This window comes from Equus przewalskii, chromosome 22 (assembly GCF_037783145.1).
Source record: "Equus przewalskii isolate Varuska chromosome 22, EquPr2, whole genome shotgun sequence".
Lineage (NCBI taxonomy): Eukaryota > Metazoa > Chordata > Mammalia > Perissodactyla > Equidae > Equus > Equus przewalskii.
The window spans coordinates 6,995,384-7,018,395 of record NC_091852.1 but is presented as its reverse complement, the minus strand read 5'-3'; the positions used below and the strand labels follow the sequence as shown (position 1 = coordinate 7,018,395).

The following is a 23,012-nucleotide window of genomic DNA, read 5'->3' as shown; positions in this document are numbered from 1 at the left end:
TCCCAGCCCCAGACATCCCCATCTAAATCGAGATGTAATGAAATATGGGCTCTAGGGACTGTTTGAACATTCCAAGGGACAACAGAGGTGCAGGGATCTGTGAAAGCTCCTATAGCACGGGACTAATTCTCTTCGGAAATGATTGGATTTTGGTTTTGTGCTTCTCCCCAAGGATGTGGTCAATTCACACAAATTCTTCCCTCTGACTGTCACGGTGATGCCACCTTGGCTCCCTGAGCTCCTCCAAGCCTCCAAAGAAACACTGTTTTCTGGCATAGACGCAGTTCCTGCCCTTCTCTTCCCTAGTGAGGCTTTTGGGCCATTCTTCCTGAACACAACAGAAAAGCTAAACCTAAGCTGCCTTCTTTCTCCTAAAATCACAGATTTCACCCACTCACTTAACTGCTTCAGTTATGTCAGCACCCGTGTCATTGGCTGTGGCTAAACTCTTTTGGCCTGAGACAGAAACACCTAAAACAACTGTCAAGGATGCCATGAAAATGGAAATAGGGTAAGTGACACCTTCACTTCGTTAATGACTATACAAGCTGGGGCAGAGAGAGGGTCTGAATTCAAATTACAGCAAAAAATTGACAGAGCAGACTGAATTATGCTATTAAAGTGAATTTAATTTCCCAGTGACTATTAGACTTCACTCCAAAGAATTTTGTTCAACCTTTGAACCCCTTTTTTTGTTCATTGAAGTATAGTTGGTATACAATATTAGTTTCAGGTGTACAACATAGTGATTCCATATTTATATATATAAAGAAATGATAACCATGGCAAGTCTGGTAACCATCTGTCACCATACAAAGTCAGGACCGTATTATTGACTATATTCCTTATGCTGTATATTACATCCCCATGGCTTATTTATTTTATAATTAGAAGGTTATACCTCTTAATCCCCTTCACCTGTTTCACTCAGCCCTTCTGCCTTCTGGTGAATATCATTTTGTTCTCCACAAATTTTATGTTTATTCATTTGTTTTTTAGATTCCACATATAAATGAAAATATAGTGTTTGTCTTTCTCTGTCTGACTCATTTCACTTATCATAATACCCTCTAGGTCCATCCATGTTGTCACAATTGGCAAGATTTCATTTTTTTATAGCAGAATAATATTCTATTGTGTCTATATACCACATCTTTATCTACTCATCTATCTATGGGCACTTAGGTTGCTTCCATATCTTGGCTATTGTAAATGATTCTACAGTGAACATTGGGGTGCATATACCCTTTTGAATTAGTGTTTTCATTTTCTTTAAATATATGCCCAGAAGTAGAATTGCTAGATTGTATGGTAGTTCTATTTTTAATTTTTTCAGAAATCTCCATACTGTTTTCCATAGTGGCTGCGCCAATTTGCATTCTAACAACAGTGTAGGAGAGTTTCATCTTCACCTACACTTATTTCTTATCTTTTTGATAATCGCCATTCTGACAGGTGTGAGGTGATAACTCATTGTAGTTTTGATTTGCATTTCCCTGTTGATTTTTGACATTGAGCGTATTTTCACCTGCCTGTTGGCCATCTGTCTGTCTTCTTTGGAAAAATGTCTCTTGAGGTCCTCTGCCCAATTTTTAATTGGATTTTTTGTTTGTATCCTATTGAGTTGTATGAGTTCTTTATATATTTCAGAGATTGATCCCAAATCAGATATGTCCTTTGCAAATATCTTCTCCCATTCAGTAGGTTGCCTTTTGGTTTTGTTGATGGCTTCCTTGGTTATGCGAAAGCTTTTTAGTGTGCTGTAAGGCCATTTGTTTACTTTCGTTTTTGTTGCCTTTGCCTGAGGAGACAGATCCATAAAAATATTGCCAAGACCAATGTTTAAGAGCTGACTGACTGTGTTTTACTTGAGGAGTTTTATAGTTTCAGGTGTTACATTGAAGTCTTTAATCCATTTTGAATTTACTTTTGTATGTGGTGCAAGAAAGTTGCCTCGTTTCACTCTTTTGCATGGAGCTATGTAGTTTTCTCAACACCGTTTGTTGAAGAGATTGTCTTTTCCCCATCGTATATTCTTGCCTCCTTTGTCATAGATTAATTGACCATGTAAGCATGAGTTCATTTCTGGGCTCTCTCTTCTATTCTATTGCTCTCTATGTCTGTTTTTGTGCCAGTACCATACTGTTTTGATTACTATAGATTTGTATTATAGTTTGAAATCAGGGAGTGTGATACCTCCAGCTTTCTTCTTCTTTCTCAAGATTGCTTTGGCTGAAAACCTAAGTAACTGAATGTCATTGCATTTCCTTGACTTCAGTGTAGATATTTTATTTTAAATATAATGTAGTGTTCATTTAGACTTGATTTAGGACTCTTGCAAAGCCACAGAGAGACCATTTCAGGAAGTTTCTTATATGATAGGGAAAGAAGCTGTGATATAGGTATCCTTAACCCCTCTTTGGTTCGTTTTCTTTTGCCATGTGCAAAAGAAAGAAAAAGGGGTGGAAAAAACAAGGGATTTAGGATGTTCAAAAGCATTTCACTTAATAACAGAAGCCATCAACCAACATGTTTCTGAGATTCACCTCTTGTTTGTATGTGGGTAAAGTCATAATCATGAATGAAAAAGCAAGTTGTCAAAGAATATATATATGGAATATGTATGATTCCACTTATAAAGTTAGCAAATGTGTGAACCTACACAATGTATTATTTAGGGATGCAGACATATAGGGAAATTGACAAGAAAGGGAATGATAAGAAACTTCTAGGGAGCCAGGTACCTATGAGATTGAAGAGGATGAGATTAAGGAAGGGAACTGGTGGGGAGGGGACTCAAGGGTGAGGGTGACCTTCCATTTCTTAGGTGATGGATGTTCAGACCTTCCTTGAATTATTAGTGCTTATTCCATGAATATTTTATAAATATTCTCTGGTAGCTACTTTTAAATAGATATAATTTTTAAAGCCTATAATCTTTTATCTTTTCCCAACTTTTTAGTTATAAATGTCCCCAAATTAAAAGAGTAGTATAACAGTTAGACACCCATATGCCCATCACCTACACTCAGTAATTATAAATCCTGTCATGATTTCATGATTTCATGGAATCCAGGTGAGGATTTTGGCCAAGGCGTGGTCCTGAGAGTTTGTCTTTTCATCCGAATGAGCTCTGATTTCCCCGTATCTACACCTGTGATGTCCATCTGCTGACAACTCCTTGGTAATTCTGCCATTGCTATCTTTTGATAAAGTGATTCGAGGAATCTCCTAGAAGCCATATCACAGGGAGCATCTGCATCCATCTCCCTGGTGGCACACATCGCTGTGAATCTGATAGCCTTCCTGGCCCTGTTGTCTTTTGTGAACTCAGCCCTGTCCTGGTTTGGAAACATGCTTGACTACCCACAGCTGAGTTTCGAGGTATATTCTATCATGTTTCTCCTCCATTTTGTTTCTGCCTATCTTGGTTTAAAAATAAAATAGGTTGGGGTGGGCCCAGTGGCTTAGTGGTTAAGTTTGCACAATCCACTTCTGTGGCTCGGGGTTTCGTGGTTTGGATCCCACTCATGGACTACTCACTGCTCAAGGGGCCTTTCTGTGGCAGCATCCCACATATAAAATAGAGGACAACTGACACAGATGTTAGTGCAGTGACAATCTTCCTCAAGCAAAGAAAGGAAGATTAGCAACAGATGTGAGTTCAGGGCCAATCTTCCTCACCAAAAATAAATTTAAAAAGACATAAAATAACATAGGTTTGTGAATCACCTTCCCTAACTGCCTCTAGTGCACTCTTTCTTATACCAGCACAAACCTTTCATGTATCCCCTATCTTCCCACCACTGCTTCTCTGACTCCTGTCAGACTCCTTCCCCCAACATACAGTCGTTCTCTCCATCCCAAGGATCCAGGTCACTTCATGTGACGAATCCCAACCTTGACTCCTATTGGACGAAGATGGACAAGGGCATGTGAAAGGATTTCTATGCCTGCAGGACACACAGACGAGGAGGGAACAATCTCGTCACGAGGGTGAGGCAGAAGAATGGGAGAAAATCACAACTCTAATAAAGTATCTATTTTTTGTTTTTGTAGATAATATGCTCCTACATCTTCATGCCGTTTTCCTTCATGATGGGAGTGGACTGGCAAGACAGCTTTATGGTTGCCAAACTCATAGGTTATAAGACATTCTTCACTGAATTTGTGGCCTATGAGCGCCTCTCAAAATTGGTGGATTTAAGGAAAGAGGCTGGACCCAAATTTGTGGATGGTGTGCAGCAATATATGTCAGTGAGTAAATATTTTCATTTTTCAGTGCACGTCTTTATCACATATATACACTCAACAAATAGTTACTGGTGCCTCTGTGTGTCAGGCCAGGGACCTGGGGTATATTGAAAAAGAGAACAAATTCCAGAGCACATGGAGCTCATAATGAAAATGGCAGCTGATAATTTTCAGTTATGTTGAATTAATCATTGTGTGTCTGTGTGTGTGTAGAAACACAACTAGTCACTACCATTGAGATCACTTACTGTTGAGCACCATGGATCAAACCCAGAGTCATATGAGCTGAGACTGGAATCAATCCATCAACAATTATCGAATGCCTTCTGTGTGCAATGCACCTAGGAACTGAGGCCACAGCGTTGAAAGTGATGAGGCCTCTGCCCTCGTGGGGCTCAGAGTCTAATGATCAGGAAGCTCTCTTCCTTTCAGCTTAAGGAATTCTATGGACTCTGAGAAACTGCCTAAATGGAACCTAGAGCCTGGACATCCTAAGGAAGTCGTGAGACACAATCGCTGCTCTCCACGTGGATAAGGGAAGAGAAGCAGCACAGGGTCTCTGGTCTGAAACTTTGAGACAAGCACCCTAAAACTATGTCAGGACTTCAGGTCAATAGCCTGCAAGGAGATGCCCATGTCCCCTTGGCCTTGGATGGGATAAGGGAACTCAGGCGAGGCTCTTTCTTGGGCCATATTTGCAGCTGAGTCTCCAACTTCTATTTTCCTAACAAACAGAATTGTCACACATGGAAACTCCCAGGGAAATGGTGAACGTTTCTGACCACCACCATTATTCCTGGAAACAATCCATGTGGACTTAATGTCCTAGGCACATATTGGGCTTTAAAAGGAAAGGGGAGGGAAAGCATGCTGCCCAAGCTTCTGAGATGGCCCACCTCTGAACAGCCCCCACTCTCCAGCCTCCCAAAGACCAAACATGCACATTTACTCCCATGTGTTACACTAAATAACAGCACACCCCAGGAGAGTGTTGACTTGTGTGTTCTAATCAGGGCATTTGCCCCGCACATCTGATGTGCACGGTGGCTCTGTAGGTATCCTGTTTCTCAATTGTTCATTCTACAGCTCACCACGCCTCGGCACTTGGCTAAATGTCCCTATTGTCTGGATGCCACCACAAAGCAGCTTGCTTCCCTGCCAAAAGTATACAGTAGGCTCAATTAAGTGAAATGCTTTTCAGTCCCCAACTGCCAGTTGCCAGGAGAAAGTAGTTTTGTTAATGAGCAAAGCAAGCTCACAGGCCTGGCAGTGCTGAGCAGGTTTGTGAGCAGGTTAGTAGGAGAATAGAGACAGGCCAGTAGAGCTGATTCAGGTTGGGGGTGGGCCCGACCAGGGGCAAGATCAACAAAATGGGGATGAGTCCCTGCAGTTTGTGTTTACCAGCCAACAATTGGTGGGGGTGTCCCCCTAGTCTCCTGGAAAAGGCACCATGTGACCGAAGTGTAAGATCTGGGTCCATGAGACAAAAATCCCATGTTATCATTGAATTGTGCCCAATGCTGACCTCCATCTAAAGTAAGAGGTTAGAATGTGTACGTTGCACTTTATTACTCCATTTTCTCTTTCTTAAAGATAATACTTTGCATGTTTTGCAATTTGTTTGATTTTGTAAACAAAAACACGTAACACATTTCATGGCACAGGAGTCAAAAGGTACAAAAAGGTGTAAAGGGAAAAGTGAGTCATCCTCCCTATTTCTCTGGCACTAGCTCCTCTCCCTGTGCCATATTGTGCTCACTGTCCTTAGCCTTGCTTCTTGCACTTAATAATGTATCTCAAATGCCTTTCTATACCGATGCGTGTGACACAGTATTCTAGGTACAAGCACACCATAATTTATTTTTAACGGGTCCCTTGCTGATCAACACTCTTATCACTCTTATCAATTTTTTCTATTGAAGTGGTACTACAATGACGGTCCCTGTACATATGGCATCTTTGCTCATGTGCAAGGAGAGCTGTAGGATGTACTATTAATCTCCTAGTGCAGTTCTTTCCATCACATAGTCTTGCACATTTATGGGCAGAGACAAAGTGGAATCACCCCAGCCTGCTTTTCCTCTTCTTATAAAACCCTACGTGGCCCCATCTGTGTGCCCCCCTCCGCAGATCCCCAGAAAGGAGAGAGAGGACTCTCGAGCACTTCACGCCCTCTCCCTCCCCATGGTCTCCTAATAAGCTGGCCTCTTTTTGAAGCCAATAGAAGAAAAAGCCCTACACAGAGAGTGGGACAAGGACGAGCTTTTCCAGAAACAGTGGACTGCTCAAATACTTGATATATTTTATTTTCCTGCCTGCTATATGCACACTGATTGAAAACATCAACAAAGGAGTTCTCAGAAACCATGAAAAGAAGAAGGGCCTTATCAACAAAAACTTACCTTGACCACTTGACTCTTGAATGTGGGCTTTTTAAAAATCCAGTTACTGAAAGATTAAAAAAAAAAGGCACCACCAATTTTGAATGAAGCATTGGCCTGGTTTGTTCTTTGAACCAAATCATAGATTTTTCAGAACTTGGGGGAAATAATTATTGCCTCAATTGTGAGGGTGCCTTTGCCAGATTGGCTGTGCCTCCGGTGAACAGTGAAGTGCCCTGGCTCTTCCAAGCCTCTGCAGTCAGTCCCTCACCCTGAGAAAGAACCATCTGGCCTGAGCAGCACCTCTTGCCTTCAGAATAGAGATGGAGGGCCGTGTTCACACTTGGACGAATTCACCTTCCATCCTCTCACGGCCCTGTGAGAGGACAGTCCATTCTCCCACCTCCAAGGGGCACCTCATGTTCCTATGGGCTGGTCAGAGCTGAGGAGCAAAGAAAGGCAAGCACACCCCACGGCCAGATGGAAAGGACTCCTGTGAAATCTGTAGAATCCTTTCTACTAATAGCATTCCATTTACAGTATATCATTTTTACTAAAGTATAATTTACATAGAAAAAAGCCCAATTTTTGGTGGACATGTGAGTTTTGACAAATGTGTCACCTGTGTAACCACAACCACAATCAAGATGTAGAACATTTCCTTCTCACCTAGAAAATCTTCCTCACGGCCGGATGTCGTCAACAGCCCCCACCCCCACCCCCACCCAGTCCCGGGTGTCCACTGATCTTTCTTTCACAATAGATTACTTTTGCTTCTTCTAGGATGTCACATGAGTGGACTCACTTAGCGTTCATGTTGTTGCATGTATTAGTTCTTTTCCTTTTTATTGCAGAGTAGTATTCTCCTTTATGGGTATCCACAATTTTTTTATCCATTTGCATGTTGAAGAACATTTGGGTCGTTTCTAACGTAGGACTATTAGGAGTAAAGCTGCTGTAAATATTCATGTACAGCCTTTGTGGGCGTAGGTCTTTATTTCTCCTGGGAAAATCCCTGGGAGAGGGACTGCTGGGTCGTGCAGGCAGTGGATGTTAACTTGAGAAGAAGCTGTCAAGTATGTTTGTATCTTTTCTTTTTTTTGAGGAAGATTAGCCCTGAGCTAACACCTGCTGCCAATCCTCCTCTTTTTGCTGAGGAAGACTGGCCCTGGGCTCACATTTGTGCCCATCTTTCTCTACTTTATATGTAGGACGCCTACCACAGCACGGTGTGCCAAGTGGTACTTTGTCTTCACCCGGGATCTGAACCGGCGAACCCCTGGCCGCCGAAGCAGAACGTGTATACTTAAGCACTGCGCCACCGGGCCAGCCCCGTATGTTTGTATCTTACAAACAGGCTGGGACAGTTTACATTCTCACCAACAATGTACAAGAGTTCCAAATGCTCCACATCCTCCCCAACACTTACTATTGTCCATGTTTTCAGCCACTTTAGTGGATGTGTGGTGGGATCTCATTGTTTTAACCTGCATTTCCCTGGTGATAAACACTATTGAACATCTTCTCACATGCTTAGTGGACGTTTGCATGTCCTTTGTGAAATCTCTTGACAAATAGAAATGGCAAGCAATAGGACATATTGGAGCATATGAGGAAGCCATTTGGTGTAAACTTAATTCGGCCTGACTTTGTTTTTTCCAAAAGGGTCTGACTGCGGCGGTTGAGCTCGCATTGTATATCTGCTTTAAACATTTCCTATGACAAAAACAAATGGCCTTAAGATAAAGGTGCAACTTCCCCCCACATTTGCATTTCCTTAGGGATAAGCATCTTTCGGGAGGCTGGGAACTGACTGCTGTGCTCACCTGTGACCATCCAGCTCCAGACAACAGACCTGCCACCCTTCTGTGTCCACCTAGACAGCAGACCTACCTGCTTTGTCCATCAATGGCTGTGCCCACAGAGCAGTTTCACAACTATTGTAAAAGGGACATTTCAATCATATGGGAAACATCCTCTTTGGGGGTGTATAACCACTCTGTAGACCCCACTTCTTTGGTGCTCTTTCTTCCTTTGGGAAGAAAGGCCCTGGGCCATGGTCCTCACATTTTAGCTCAGAATAAACTCACCCAAATTTTCATTTATAGATTGGTTATGGATTATTTTCGTCGACACTCTGTATTCGTTTATTAGACGCTTGTCTTCTTATTATTGAGTTACAACAGTTCTTTATACATTCTGAATAAGACATTTGTCAAATAAATGTGAATATTTTCTGGGACCAATTTTGTGTCTTCAGCAGCTGGTCCTGTGCCTGGCACATTGTAGCAGGTGGCCAGGTCACACTGAATATTAAAAGTTGTCATTGAGCAGAAAGTAGCATTTGTAGAGGCCAAGACCACCCATTCCAAGCCCTTTGTGGAGTCTCTGAATCCACACAGCCCCATTCTCTCCATCCAAATTCAAGGGGAAATGGAAAGAAAGAGTCTAGGAACCAACAGGTGTTTGACACCATGCACTTATTTGTCAGTATTGATTCTGTTGTCAAAATAGGAAGCCCAGTTAGGGTGTCAGATTTACTAAGCTGGTCACACCGTGTATGCATCTGTGTCTTTATGCTTCTTTACAGATTCGTTCTGAGACAATTGCCACTTACGCTCTTTGCGGCTTTGGCAGTATCAGTTCCCTAGGATTAGCGATCAATACTCTCAGTAAGTAAAAAGAATATTCTTCAACAACAGATGTGATGTGAACCTGCTTTAGATCTCCACATTGCTCTGTAATATTATTCATGTCAGGAAAAGAAGGCCCTACAAGAGCAGTGAATCATTAGGGGTCTATTTGTTATCCCTGCTCTGCAGTGTAGTTTCCCTGTGTAGACCCAAGCTAACATCGGGAAGAGTCTGCCCAAATGCACAGGTGCTTCTCCAGCCAGGGGTGACACATGGCTTTCAATTCACGTGCCAATTCCAATAGACTTATAATGGCCACCTGGAGAAGGATTCCGAGGTCCAATGGAAGTCAAGTGGAAAAACGCTGTGATTAGTGAGTGATGTCTGCTATGGGCACAGACGAGGATGGTGACAGATGAGTTGCAGATGTTTGGGATCCTCCATTGTGATGCGTTTTCCTTGCTGTGCCCTCAACATGCTGTGTGTGCCCTTTGGATGAAAATTAGGACTTGTTTCTTCTGTAGAGAATGGAAGCCTCTGGGCCTTTCGGTGTGGACAATCTTCTTTTCCTCCCACATCAGAGGACTTCTCTGGACGTGGAACTCATCACTAAGTTCGTGAATCTTGAATTTCCCAGCTAAGCTAAAAAAAGAAAAGTCAGCTGATCTGAGACTCCAGCCCCAGAACAATTCTCAGAGGTTGGGAATTTGGAATTCTAATCAATAAGCTTCAACATTAACCTCATATCTGCTTCCATGTTTCCCAGCAAATATAGCAGATTTCAGAAGGGATGACATCGCTGCAGTGGCAGGGAGAGCTCTGATTGCAGGGACCATCTCCTCCTTCATCATGGGCTGCATTGCAGGTACTGCTTCCATTTGTTGTGTCCTGTCCTGCTGTGCCCACAGCTCTCAGGGGGCGGTTCTTGCAACTTATGTGCAGCATATGCTGTGCAGAGAGCTCAGAGGCAGAGCTGTGTTAAGCATGTCATGAAGTGAAATGTGTGGAGTGTGGTGGAGAAGCTAAGAATGGAAGGAGACTTCAGTGACCTCGTGAATTAATAAAATCCATGGCATTCTGTTCCACTTCTAGGCATCCTTTCCAGCACTCCTGTAGACATCAACTGCCATCACATTTTCGAGAACACCTTTGCCTCTGGCTTACCTCAAAACACAACCGATGTGGTGTCCTGTTGCCAGAGCCTACTGAGCAGGTATTGTATTCTGGATCATAACCTCTTTATATCCATTATTAATTTAAAAATTAGACCTAAAGACCTCTTCCACTTATCTTTATAACTTCATAACTTACTTTATTTAAATATGAGAACCTCTGTGACAATTCTAACAGCCTTTCATTTTGACGTTTCTCGGCTAAGACTAGGACCCGTAGCCATCTAGTGTCACTCAAGCATTTCACACGCCCCTGCTGTGTTAGGCACTTGGTGTGAATTAACTCTCTCATATCTTGCAGACACAGTGTAAGTTAGGCACTGTTGCTTTTTTAAGCATTATATAAAATCAGGGCATGGGGAGGCTATGTCGCTGACCCAAGCAAAATGAGTGCAAGCACAGTCAAGATAGAAAGACCCCAGAAAATCTAGGTCTTTCTGCTCACAGAGCCCATGCACTTAACTAGTACTGTAGTACTCTAGTACTAGTTACTAGGTGCTGCCTTCCTTTCAAGGGGGTCAAGCAACGCAAGCTGTCCTGACAACATGGTGATGGTGATGGGCCATGGTGCATGAGGCGCTGCCAGTGCCCCATGCTGGCCACCCCCTCCCTGTACAGTTTCTATTTGCAAAATCAATACCCCAACCCCATCTGCCCTTCTTAACATGCAAGGGTTTTATAAGGATTAGTTCTATCTTTCTTTGTTTATTCTGGAGGAACTAGGGTGAGTCCTGAAGCCAAACAGGATTTGAGAGTCAAAACTCTTTCACTGGGGCCTGTGTCCCTAACCCACCCTAACCTGAATGTGAGGGGGGGAAGTCAGCTTGCTGTCCTATGCTATTTTTAATGTGTCATCTTCTGCTCATCTACACTTTCTGTCTTCTAAGTCTCAGCTAACTGTTTCATTCTACTTCCTACCAGCACTGTTGCCGTGGGTCCCGGGGAGGTCATCCCAGGAGGGTACCACAGCCTGTCTTCTTTGAAGACCTGCTGTGAATTGTTGAAGCCATCAACACTGAACTGCACTTGGATCCCTGATCAACTCTGAGCTCAGCTACTTCTCCAACAGAACTCTAAGTAGAGATACTGAACTTTCTACTTCGGGGAGAAAAGAAAACACTATTCTCCACAGATTTGTACTTCCATCATGGAGTCAGCTTTAACTGGAAAGAAGAAACACAGGAGTGAACCCTTCAGATCTAGAGCATCTCCCTCCCCTCCTCAGCCCTGTCCCCACTGAGAACTACTATAGTGTCCCAAAGTGAGGTGTTGTCTCCAGTCCCCCAAATGTCTTCCAATCTTAGAATTTTAGGACATTTAACCAGAACGCAGGTATAAATGATGGCACACAACAACTGGGCTGTGACTCGGCCATACTCATTAGTGTGAGTCTCTGAGTAATCCAGAGTGACCCACTTTAAAATCATCTCATGCGAGGTCTCTGCTTTCATCCTGGCTGAGCTGAAATAGCCTAACAGGGAATCTCAGATGGAAGAGGACCAGTCACATATCACCCACTCATTACCTGCCCTGAGGAAGTCCCACAGAAATCAGGAGTCCTTCAGGAGAGCGCCTAGACCATTCCAAAGTTAGGTTTTCAATGCCGTGTGCTTTGAGTTATACCAGTCAGCTTAAGCTGAACTATGCTGCAGTAACAAATACTTCAAAAACCTTGGTGGCTTACACGTTTATTTTTCAATCATATTATGTGTTTAATGGGGGCCAATTTTGGCTATATTCCATGTTGTCTTCATTTCCAGGACCCAGGCTAAAGGAGCAGCCCCTATGTGGGGCATGTTCGTCTTATGGGAGAGGGAAAATAAAGGTGGGGACCACATGATGACTCTTAAAACTTCTGCTAGGAAGTGACACCCTTCACTTCCACTACATTCTATTATCCAAAGCTAGTCATGTGGCAAGCATGAGTCAATGGCCATAGATGATTTATCCTGTCATTGGGAGCTATAGCGAATATTTTGAAGAAATAATATGATGTACCACATGGGTACATAATATCCATGTCTACCTTTGAGAAGTCAACCTGTTCTAGGGCATAACTGTAAGCCTATTCATGTGCGAATTTGATTATGTTCCTGGTGACAAGACTGGAAAATGGTGCTACTCTTTAGTCAAAATCCACATAAGGACTATTTGAAGAAGAAAACCTTTCACTGATACTTCCAGAAGAGCATCAGCATCAAACTTGTTTAATGGGTATCAAAGAAGAACCTTAACGGGTTCTGAGACATAATGTGTCTCAGAAGAAAATTCAGAAATGATGGTGGGCTGCTCTTTAAGGAAATGCTCATCATCAATGCCCTTAAAAGCATAAGGATCACATTTTGTGAGAAAACGCAAACAGTAATGACTGGATTAAAAGGTGTTTCATGCAAAAGAAAGCATGTGAAAAATGTTTTGGAATACCTTAGGTTATTTATATGTTTTCCCTTTTGTTCATGCATAAGAGTAATTTTTTTAATTGCATGTGTGAATAGTTGCTTTTTGTGTGTGTGATGGTAGTTGGTGGTGGTGGTGAAGGAGGGAGCTAAATGCCTACAGGACTCTTAATCTCTGAAGTACAGTATGCTAGGATATTTCTAATTATTCACCATTTGAATTTTTCTTGGAAAAATTTTTCTTGAAACTCAATGTGTCCTTTCAGTATTTAGACCTTCACTGAGCATCATATACTTACCTGTCTTTCCCTCCATTCTCAGTGCTCTGGTGTCAGCCTTCATAAAAGCCTGTGGCACAGTGTGTCAGGGATGCCAGTTATTCACGTGTTGGATCTCCTTTTTATGTTATCGCTATTATTTTTCTAACTCTTTTTTTTCTCCTTTTAACTCTTTGCATTTTTCTATTCTGTTTTATTCCTAAGAATCTCTTTCTGAGAGAATCTCTTTGCTCTTTCTAGAGTGTCTTTCTGGCCAACTAATTTTCAAATTCTGTCTGTTGTCATTACTGTTTCTTGGCTATTTGTAGCTCTTCTCTGCGCTCCTTTTTTCTTTTTTTCCAAGAAAAACACAGTGCCTTTTTTTTTTTACTATTTTCTTTTTCATCAAAAAGTATCCAATCTTAATAAAAAGTGATGATGTTATACACAGACACACATCCTTCTTCCTACCCTGTTCACCCCAGCTCTCTTTCTAGTACCACACACCCCTGAGATTATTATTGTTAATTAGCATATGCACCTTTCTCCAAAATTATATAAGAAAATGGGGAAGTTGCTGTTTCTACAAAACTAGAATGAGCTTAACATACCACCTTCAACTTCTTTACACTTGGCAATACACTTTGGAAATTCCTACATGTCATTATATATTGTTCTAGCTCTATCCCTCCTTTTCCCCTAGTGTGTGTGTATAATTCTACATAAATCAGATAATGTACATGCTTGGGATGGGAGGGAGTTAGACCTTTAATTTTCTTTCCACTTGCTTCCCTCCTCCTCTCTCCTGCCCTGGCCCACCACACACAGGTAACCCAGGTTAAATAACTTGATGTTTTTTTAACATCACTGTACTTTTTCCTGCCCTTTTTTTCATGTTTAGATAATATTTTACAAACATATCCACCTATTGAGGATAGGGATGATTGTTTCACAATACACATCTTCCTTGACTTACAATGCAGTTATGTCCAGATAAACCCATTGTTAGTTGAAAATATGTCAAAATTGCATTTAATGCTCCTAACCTACTGAACATTATCACAGCCCAGCCTACCTTAAACATACTCAGAACACTTACATTAGCCTAAAGTCAGGAAAAATCACCTAACAGAAAGCCTATTTTATAATAAAGTGTTGAATATCTCATGTAATTTGTTGAATACTGTACTGAAAGTGAGAAACAGAGTGGTTTATGGGTACAGAATGGTTGTAAGTGTATCGGTGGTTTACCCTTGTGATCGTGGGGCTGACTGGGAGCTGCCACTGCCCAGCATCATGAGAGAGTGTTGTACCACATAGAGTATCGCTAGCCCTGGAAAAGATTAAAATTCAAAGTACGGTTTCTACTGAATGCATATCAGTTTCACACCATCATAAAGTAAAAAAAAAAATCATAAGTTGAACCGTGGTTAAGTTGGGGACCATCTGTACTGGATTACCCACATTTCTATGCAGTTTACTTTTCTTCCATAACAATACTTTGTGGATAGTCCAGTGCACTGGCAAAACTTTCTTCTTTTCAAATGCTTAATAACAGCCCATGATGTGTATGTATATTTATAAGCCAGTCCTCTATGCATAAGTATACACTTTGTTTCCAGTTTTTTTTTTTGTTTTTTGGCTACTTTGAACAGTGTTTTTCCATTTTCTGTACATATTACTGCTTTTATTTTCTTTAGCTGTGCTATCTGATCAAAATATAGTGCAAGTCTCATGTTATTTAAAATTTTCTAGTAGCCACATAAAAAAGTACAAAGAAACTGGTAGAGTTAATTTTAACAATATATTTAACCCAATATATCCAATATATTATTTCAATGAGATATTTTACATTCTGTCTATTGAATTAAGTCTTTAAAATCTAACATATATTTCCTACTTAGAGTTTATCTTGAGACACTAAATTTTCATTGGCAATACTTGATCTGTATTTAGATTTCATAAAACTTAGAGTTGAAAAGTAAATTTATGGGGTGGGCCCCATGGGCAAGTGGTTAAGTTTGCATGCTCTGCTTCGGTGGCCCAGGCTTTCACTGGTTCAGATCCTGGGTGCAGAAATGGCACTGTTTGTAAGGCCACACTGAGGCAGTGTCTCATATGCCACAGCTAGAAGGACCCACAAGTAAAATATACAGATATGTACTGGGGGATTTCAGGAGAACAAGCAGAAAACAAAGATTGGCAACAGTTGTTAGCTCAGGTGCCAATCTTTAAAAAAACAACAAGAAAAAAAGTAAATTTAAATACCCTGATTGTTCCAAACACACTTAAAAGTTTTCCTGTGGAGAGGAGTGACGTCAGTATCATGGTGGAGTGATCTCTTCCCCCAGACACTCCCTTCTAAAATACAACTAGAGGGACATTCAAACACCAACAGAGGTCACACACACAACACAGGAGACATCTGGGAGACCCACTCAGCCATACTCCTGAAGGTGATGGTGAGGCTGGATCCTCTGGAAGAAGGTGAAACTGCTTAGCAGGAGCTCTGTGGAGAGAGTAGACCCACAGGTAGAGGAGGGCACAGTTGGGGAGAGGTGCTTTGTTCCTGACTGGTGCTCCAGGCCCATGTTCACTGGGGGCATGGCGCAGTGAGAGAGGGGCTGGTTAGACATGGTTCAGCTGGGGAGCATCGCTCTCTTCCTGCCCAGTGCTCCAGCCTTGCTCTTCAGACACACAATTGCAGGGAGCACTGCACAGAGAGAGAAGCAGTGATAAGTGGAGCCCCCTGAGCACCCAGAGTACCACGCAGAGAGAGAGGCATCGGTTGGGGAGGCATGAAGGTGTAAGAAAGTGCTCCTTACCCTGCCTTGCACTCCAGTCCTGCTATTACCCAGAGCTCCACATGGAGAGAGAGGCAGAAGCTGAGGGAAGCACACGAGAAAGAGAGCACCCCACCCCTGCCCAGTGTTCCAGATCTGCCATAGGCTAGAGCATAGCACAGTGAGAATAGCAGTCAGTGGCTGGAGCTGGGGATCCCCAGATCATCCTGGACCCAGAATACATGGCACCTGATCTTCACCCAGTGGAGGTATGTGGCAGCAGTGACCAGATAATAAATTCTTGCAGAGGCAAAAATCCACACTATTAATCAATGTGAGAAACTACATTAAATCTCCAGCCCAGAAGGAAGAAGACAAGTAGCCAGAAGCCAATGCCAAAGACACAGAAATCCATAACCTAAATGACAAAGAATTCAAAATAGCTATCATAAAAAAACTCAACAAGTTACAAGAAAACACAGAAAGACAAATTAACAAGTTCAGGAACTTATTCACAAAAGAGATTGAACCTTTAAAGAAGAACCAATCAGAAACATTGGAGATGAAAAACACAATGGATGACATTAAAAAAATCTGGACTCCCTAAACAGCAAAACTGACAATATGGAAGACCGAATTATCAATTTAGAAGACAATATTATAGAAATGATTCAGAGGGAGGAGAAGAGAGAACTAAGACTAAAGAAATGAAGAGGCTTTCAGAGAAATATCTGACTCCATTAGGAAATGCAACTTAATGATTATGGGTACTCAGAAGAGGAAGAAAAAGAGAATGGAGCAGAAAGCTTGTTCAAAGAAATAATAGTGGAGAATTTCCCAAACTTGGGAAAGGAGATGGAAATCCACGGAAAAGAAGCTCCCAGAACTCCCAACTGTGTTAATGTAAAAAGATCTACTGCAAGGCATATAGTAGTAAAGCCGGCAAAAGTGAATGACAAAGAAAAAATATTAAGGGCAGCAAGGCAGAAGAAAATAACTTACAACAGAGCTCCTATGAGGCTTTCAGCAAATTTCTCAGAAGAAACCTTACAGGCTAGGAGAGAGTGGAATGATATATTCAAAATCCTGAAAGATAAAAACTTCTGGCCAAGAATTCTCTATCCAGTGAAAATCTCCTTCAGTTATGAGGAAGAAACAAAAACTTTCCCACATAAACAAAAGCTAAGGGAGTTCATCACCACAAGACCTCCACTAAAAGGAATCCTCAAGAAGGCTTTCATGCCTGAAAGAAAAAAAAAAAAAAAAAAAGAAAATAGGAAAAGGACTACAAAGCCCTGAGCAAGGAGATGAATGGGCATGCAACAATCAGAAATCGGCAGCTCTCCATCAGATCAGGTTGGTAAACACTTAATTCTTACTTCAAGGATAAAGAAAAGGAAAACATGAAAATAAAAATTATTTCATCATCTTAAGCACAAACTCACAACACAAGATGGAATAAGATATGACAGTAATAAATTAGAAGGGGAAGAGCAAAGGATGGAATCAGCATAGTCTAAGGAAATAAGAGGGAATCAGAAAATGGACTATCTCATTTTTGAGACTTTTTATACGAACCTAATGGTAATCACTAAACAAATAATTAGAACAGGGACATATATGATAAAAAGGGAGAAAATGAATAAAACCAACATAGAAAACTATGTAATGAAATCAATAGCCCAATATACATGGGACAAGAAATAAAGGATATGCAGAAGAACCGGAAAACATGCAATAAGATTGCAGTATCAAGCCCTCATATATCAATAATCACTCTAAATATAAATGGACTGAATTCTCCAATGAAAAGACACAGAGTGGCAGGTTGGATTAAAGAACAAGACCCAAGAATATGCTGCCTCCAGGAAACACATCCAGCTCTAAAGACAAACATAGGCTCAGAGTGAAGGGATGGAAGACAATACTCCAAGCTAATGGCAAGTAAAAGAAAGCAGGTGTTGCCATACTTACACCAGACAAAGTAGACTTCAATATAAAACAGGTAAAGAGACATAGAGGGGCAGTATTTAGTGATAAAAGGGAGTCTCCAGCAAGAAGACATAAAACTTATAAATATATATGCACCCAACACAGGAGCACCAACGTGCATAAAGCAACTATTAACAAACCTAACATGAGATACTATAAACAACACAATAAGAGTAGTGGACCTCAACACCCCACTTACTTCAATGGATAGAACTTCTAGACAAAAAGTCAACAAGGAGATAGTGGAATTAAATGAAAAACTAGACCAGATGAACTTAATAGATATACATAGAGTACTGCATCCAAAAACAGCAGAGTATACATTCTTCCCATGTGCATGGAACATTCTTAAGGATAGACCATATATTGGGGAACAAGGCAAAGCACAATACATTTAAGAAGATTGAAATCATATCTACTATGTTGTCTGACCATGATGCTATGAAACTAGAAATGAACTACAAGAAAAAAGCAGGAAAGGAACAAAAATGTGGAGACAAAACAACATGCTACTGAACAACAAATGGGTTGTCAAAGAAATAAAAGGATAACTCAAGAAAATATTTGAAGGCAAGTGAGAATGAAAACACACCATACCAATTCATATGGGATGTAGCAAAAGCAGTCCTAAGAGGGCAATTTATAGCAATATAGGCCCATGTTAACAAACAAGGAAAAGCTCAAATAAACAATCTTAAACTACACCTAACAGAATTAGAAAAAGAAGAACAAAGCCCAGACTCAGTAGAAGGAGGGAAATAATACAAATTAGAGAAGAAATAAGTGAAATTAAAACAAAAAAGACTGTACAAATGATCAATGAAACAAGGAGCTGGTTCTTTGAGAAGATAAACAAAATAGACAAACCTTAGCCAGAATGCTAACAAAAAGAGAGAGAAGGCTAAAATAAATAAAATTAGAAATGAAAGAGGAGAAATTACAACAGATACTACTGAAATACAAAAGATTATAAGAGAATATGATGAAAAACTATATGCCAACAAACTGGACAATCTAGAAGAAATGGATAAATTCTTAGACTCTTATAACCTCCCAAGACAGAATGAAGAAGAAATAGAGAATCTGAATAGGCCAATCAGAAGTAGAGACTGAAACAGTTATCAAAAATCTCCCCCAAAATACAAGTCCAGGACAAGATGGCTTGTCAGATGAATTCTACCAAACATTCAAAGAAGATTTATTACCCATTCTTCTCAAACTATTCCAAAAAATTGAGAAGGATGGAAATATTCCTAGCACATTCTGTGAGGCCAACATCACCTTGATACCAAAGCTAGATAAGGATAACACAAAGAAGGGAAATTACAGGCCAATATCACTGATGAATATAGATGCAAAAATCCTGAACAAAATATTGGCAAACTGAATACAGTATTAAAAAGATCATACACCATGACCAAGTGGGATTCATACCAGGGGCACAAGGATGGTTTAACATCCACAAATCCATCAATGTGATTTACCACATTAACAAAATGAGGAAGAAAAACCACATAATAATCTCCATAGATGCAGAGAAAGCATTTGACAAGATCCAACATCCATTCGTGATAAAAACTCTCAATAAAATGAGTATAGAAGGAAAGTACTTCAACATAATAAAGTCCACATATGACAAACCCACAGCCAACATCATACGCAATGGGAATAAACTGAAAGCCATCCCTCTGAGAACATGAACAAAACAAGGGTGCCCACTCTCAACACTCAATTATTCAACATGGTAATAGAGGTTTTGGCCAGAGCAATTAGGCAAGAAAAAGAAATAAAAGGGAGACTGGCCCAGTGGCTCAGTGGTTAAAGTCACGTGTTCTGCTTCTCGGCGGCCTGGGGTTCACCGGTTCAGATCCCGGGTGTGGACATGACACTGCTTGGCATAAGCCATGCTGTGGTAGGTGTCCCATATATAAAACAGAGGAAGATGGGCACAGACGTTAGCTCAGGGCCAGTCTTCCTCAGCAAAAAGAGGAGGATTGGCAGCAGTTAGCTCAAGGCTAATCTTCCTCAAAAGTATAAAAATTAAAAAGAAATAAAAGGAATCCAAGTAGGGAGTGAAGAAGTGAAACTCTCGCTGTTTGCAGATGACATGATTTTATATATGGAAAACCTTAAAGAATTCATCAGAAAACTATTAGAAATAATCAACAACTACAGCAAAGTTGCAGGGTACAATGTCAACTTACAAAAGTCAGTAACATTTCTATACTCTAATAATTAACTAACAGAACAAGAACTCGAGAATACAATTCCATTTACAATTGCAACAAAAAGAATAAAATATCTAGGAATAATTTAACCAATGAAGTGAAACACTTATACAAAGAAAACTATAAGACATTACTGAAAGAAATCAATAATGACATAAAGAAATAAAAATATATCCCTTATTCATGGATTGGAAGAATAAAGATAGTTAAAATGTCCATACTGCCTAAAGCAACCTACAGATTCAGTGCAATCCCAATCAGAATCCCAAGGACATTCTTCACGGAAATAGAACAAAGAAGCCTAAAATTCATCTGAGGCAAAAAAAGATCCTGAATAGCCAAAGCAAGACTGAAAAACAAGAACAAAGCTGGTGGCATTGCAATCCCTGACTTGAAAATATGTTGCGAAGCTATAGAAATCAAATCAGCATGGTAGTGGTACAAGAACAGATACACAGATCAATGGAACAGAATTGAAAGCCCAGAAATAAAACCACACATCTATGCACAACTATTCTTTGACAAAGGAGCCAAGAACATACACTGGAGTAAGGAAAGCCGCTTTAATAAATGCTGCTGGGAAAACTGGACAGCCACCTGCTAAAGAATGACAGTAGACCGTTATCTTTCCCCATGCACAAAAATAGACTCAAAATGGACCAAAGACTTGAAGGTAAGACCTGAAACCATAAAACTTCTGGAAGACAATATAGGCAGTGCACTCTTTGACATCAGACTTAAAAGGATCTTTTCGAATAACATGTCTATTCAGACAAGGGAAACACAAGAAAAAATAAACAAGTGGGACTTCATCAGACTAAAGAGTTTCTGGAAGGCAAAGGAAACCAAGATCAAAATTAAAAAGCAACCCACCAACTGGGAGAAAATATTTGCAAATCACATATCTGATAAGGGGTTAATCTCCATAAAATATAAAGAGCTTGCACAAATGAACTACAAAAAACCAAACAACTCAATCAAAAATTGGGCAGAAGGTATGAACAGACATTTTTCCAAAGACATACAGATGGCCAATAGGCACATGAAAAGATGCTCAACATCACTAATCATCAGGGAGATGCAAATCAAAACTACACTTAGATACCATCTTAAGAATGGCTATAACCACCAAGACAAAAACAACAAATGTTGGAGAGGATGTGCAGAACAGGGGACCCACATACACTGCTGGTGGGAATGCAGACTGGTGCAGCCACTGTGGAAAACAGTATGGAGATTTCTCAAAAAATTAAAAATAGGAATACCATATGACCCAGCTTTCCCACTACTGAGTATTTACTGAAATAACTAGAAATCAACCATTGAAAGAGACTTATGCACCCTGTTAGGCCACAAGCCCAGCTGGGCTAGGATGGCTAGGTATCGGGCCAGGAGACTGAAAAAAATGACCCAGAGACTGCGAACGAGATATATAATTTTATTGGGATTTACTAAGAGGGTGAGTGTCCAGTGGAGGCTGGCTGGACATAGATTTGCGCAGTGCTACCGCCCCGTGAGAGAAGCTTGCTTAAGTAGGCAGAGGAGCAAAGGCTCCATGCTTGCCAAGGGGCTGTCTTTGGTACAACCAGCTTTCCCAGGAACGGTAGCTCACATGGAGGGGCTCTGTGTCCCTGTAAGACACGATGTTCTTTACGTGAGATAAGGGAGGGTCCAGGCTGGCCAGGCATGGATTGTTACAAATCTCAGCAGCTGGGCAGCCTGCCCACAAGGAAGCCAGAGGGACACATGGTTGCAAAGGGCCTGGGGGCTTTTGCTGAGCAAGCAAGGCCCATGCTCTACACAGCCCTATGTTCAGTGCAGCGTTATTCACAATAGTCAAGACATGGAAGTAACCCACGTGCCCATCGATGGATGATTGGATAAAGAAGATGTGGTATATATATATACAACGGAGTACTACTCAGCCAGAAAAAAGACAAAATTGTCCCATTTACAACCACATGGATAAAGCTTGAGGGCATCAAGTTAAGCAAAATAAGCCAGAACAAGAAAGACAAATACCATATGATTTCACTTACATGTGGAATATGTACAAACTTACGGACAAAGAGAATAAATTAGTGGTTACTGGGGGAAGGGGGCTGGAGAGTGGGCACAAGGGGTGAAAGGGCATACTTATATGGTATATGACAAATAATAATGTACAACTGAAATCTCACTATGGTATAATCTATTATGACCACAATAAAAAAAATGAGAAAAAACAGAAGTTTTCCTGTGGAAACTTCCATTTCTGACTGAAATTAGTATCATTTTTAAATTAAAATTTTAGGTCCTCAGTTCCATATATGAAAGAGCTCCATATTTCAAGTACTAGTGGCTAGCATATTGGACAGTGAAATTCTATAGCATGATTTCCTAGGTGAATTGAAATGTGTGTAGATATTTGGTATTAATACATGTTGCCAGATTGCTTCTTAGAAAAACATATTGTCTTGCTTTTCATCTGCTTCGTGGTATAATCTTTCTGATGTGTTTTATTCATCTACTTCTGTGTGTATGTGTGATATTTTTAATGAAATATGTTCATGTAAGTCCCATGCTTATTTCGTGTTTTAACATTGTGTATCCTTGAGCCGAGGATGGGGTTACTATTCCTGAGCCATATGAGAGAAGACAGTGAGGGTAAGGACCCGATGAGTGAGCTGGTGAGCACTTTGGGCTTGTTGCCTCCAGAACCTTCTCAATGCCCTGTGAATGCTGTGAGTGGCTCTGGGCTAACTGGAAGTTTCCATCCTCCCAGTGAAACCACTTGATGGAGGTTTTTGGTGGTGGTGATGTCTTCACTCTTCTCTAGCAGACACAGAAGGTGGAAGGCTGCTTGCTCCCCCCAGTTCATCCTCCACCCACCCGCCCATCGTCTCCTAGGATGGCAAAGATGGAGGGTGTGTGTGT

The 23,012-nt window shown here is 40.9% G+C and overlaps 1 protein-coding gene across 4 annotated transcripts in view; it reads left to right on the top strand.

Annotated features, from left to right (window-relative positions):
* The window catches only part of LOC103564432 (solute carrier family 28 member 3-like), a 40,073-nt gene extending 25,813 nt beyond the window's left edge, over positions 1-14,260 (top strand). For 2 of the 4 annotated variants that reach the window (XM_070590792.1, XM_070590793.1), the window contains exons 11-17: positions 384-511; positions 3,216-3,384; positions 4,060-4,257; positions 9,226-9,307; positions 10,035-10,133; positions 10,361-10,481; positions 11,362-14,260. In XM_070590792.1, coding sequence (XP_070446893.1) covers positions 384-511; positions 3,216-3,384; positions 4,060-4,257; positions 9,226-9,307; positions 10,035-10,133; positions 10,361-10,481; positions 11,362-11,488 — 924 coding nt within the window. In that variant the 3' untranslated portion in view covers positions 11,489-14,260. The remainder of the gene's footprint in view (positions 1-383; positions 512-3,215; positions 3,385-4,059; positions 4,258-9,225; positions 9,308-10,034; positions 10,134-10,360; positions 10,482-11,361) is intronic. The other 2 variants (XR_011531813.1, XR_011531814.1) reach the window with 2 other exon arrangements.
* Positions 14,261-23,012: the final 8,752 nt, after the last annotated feature.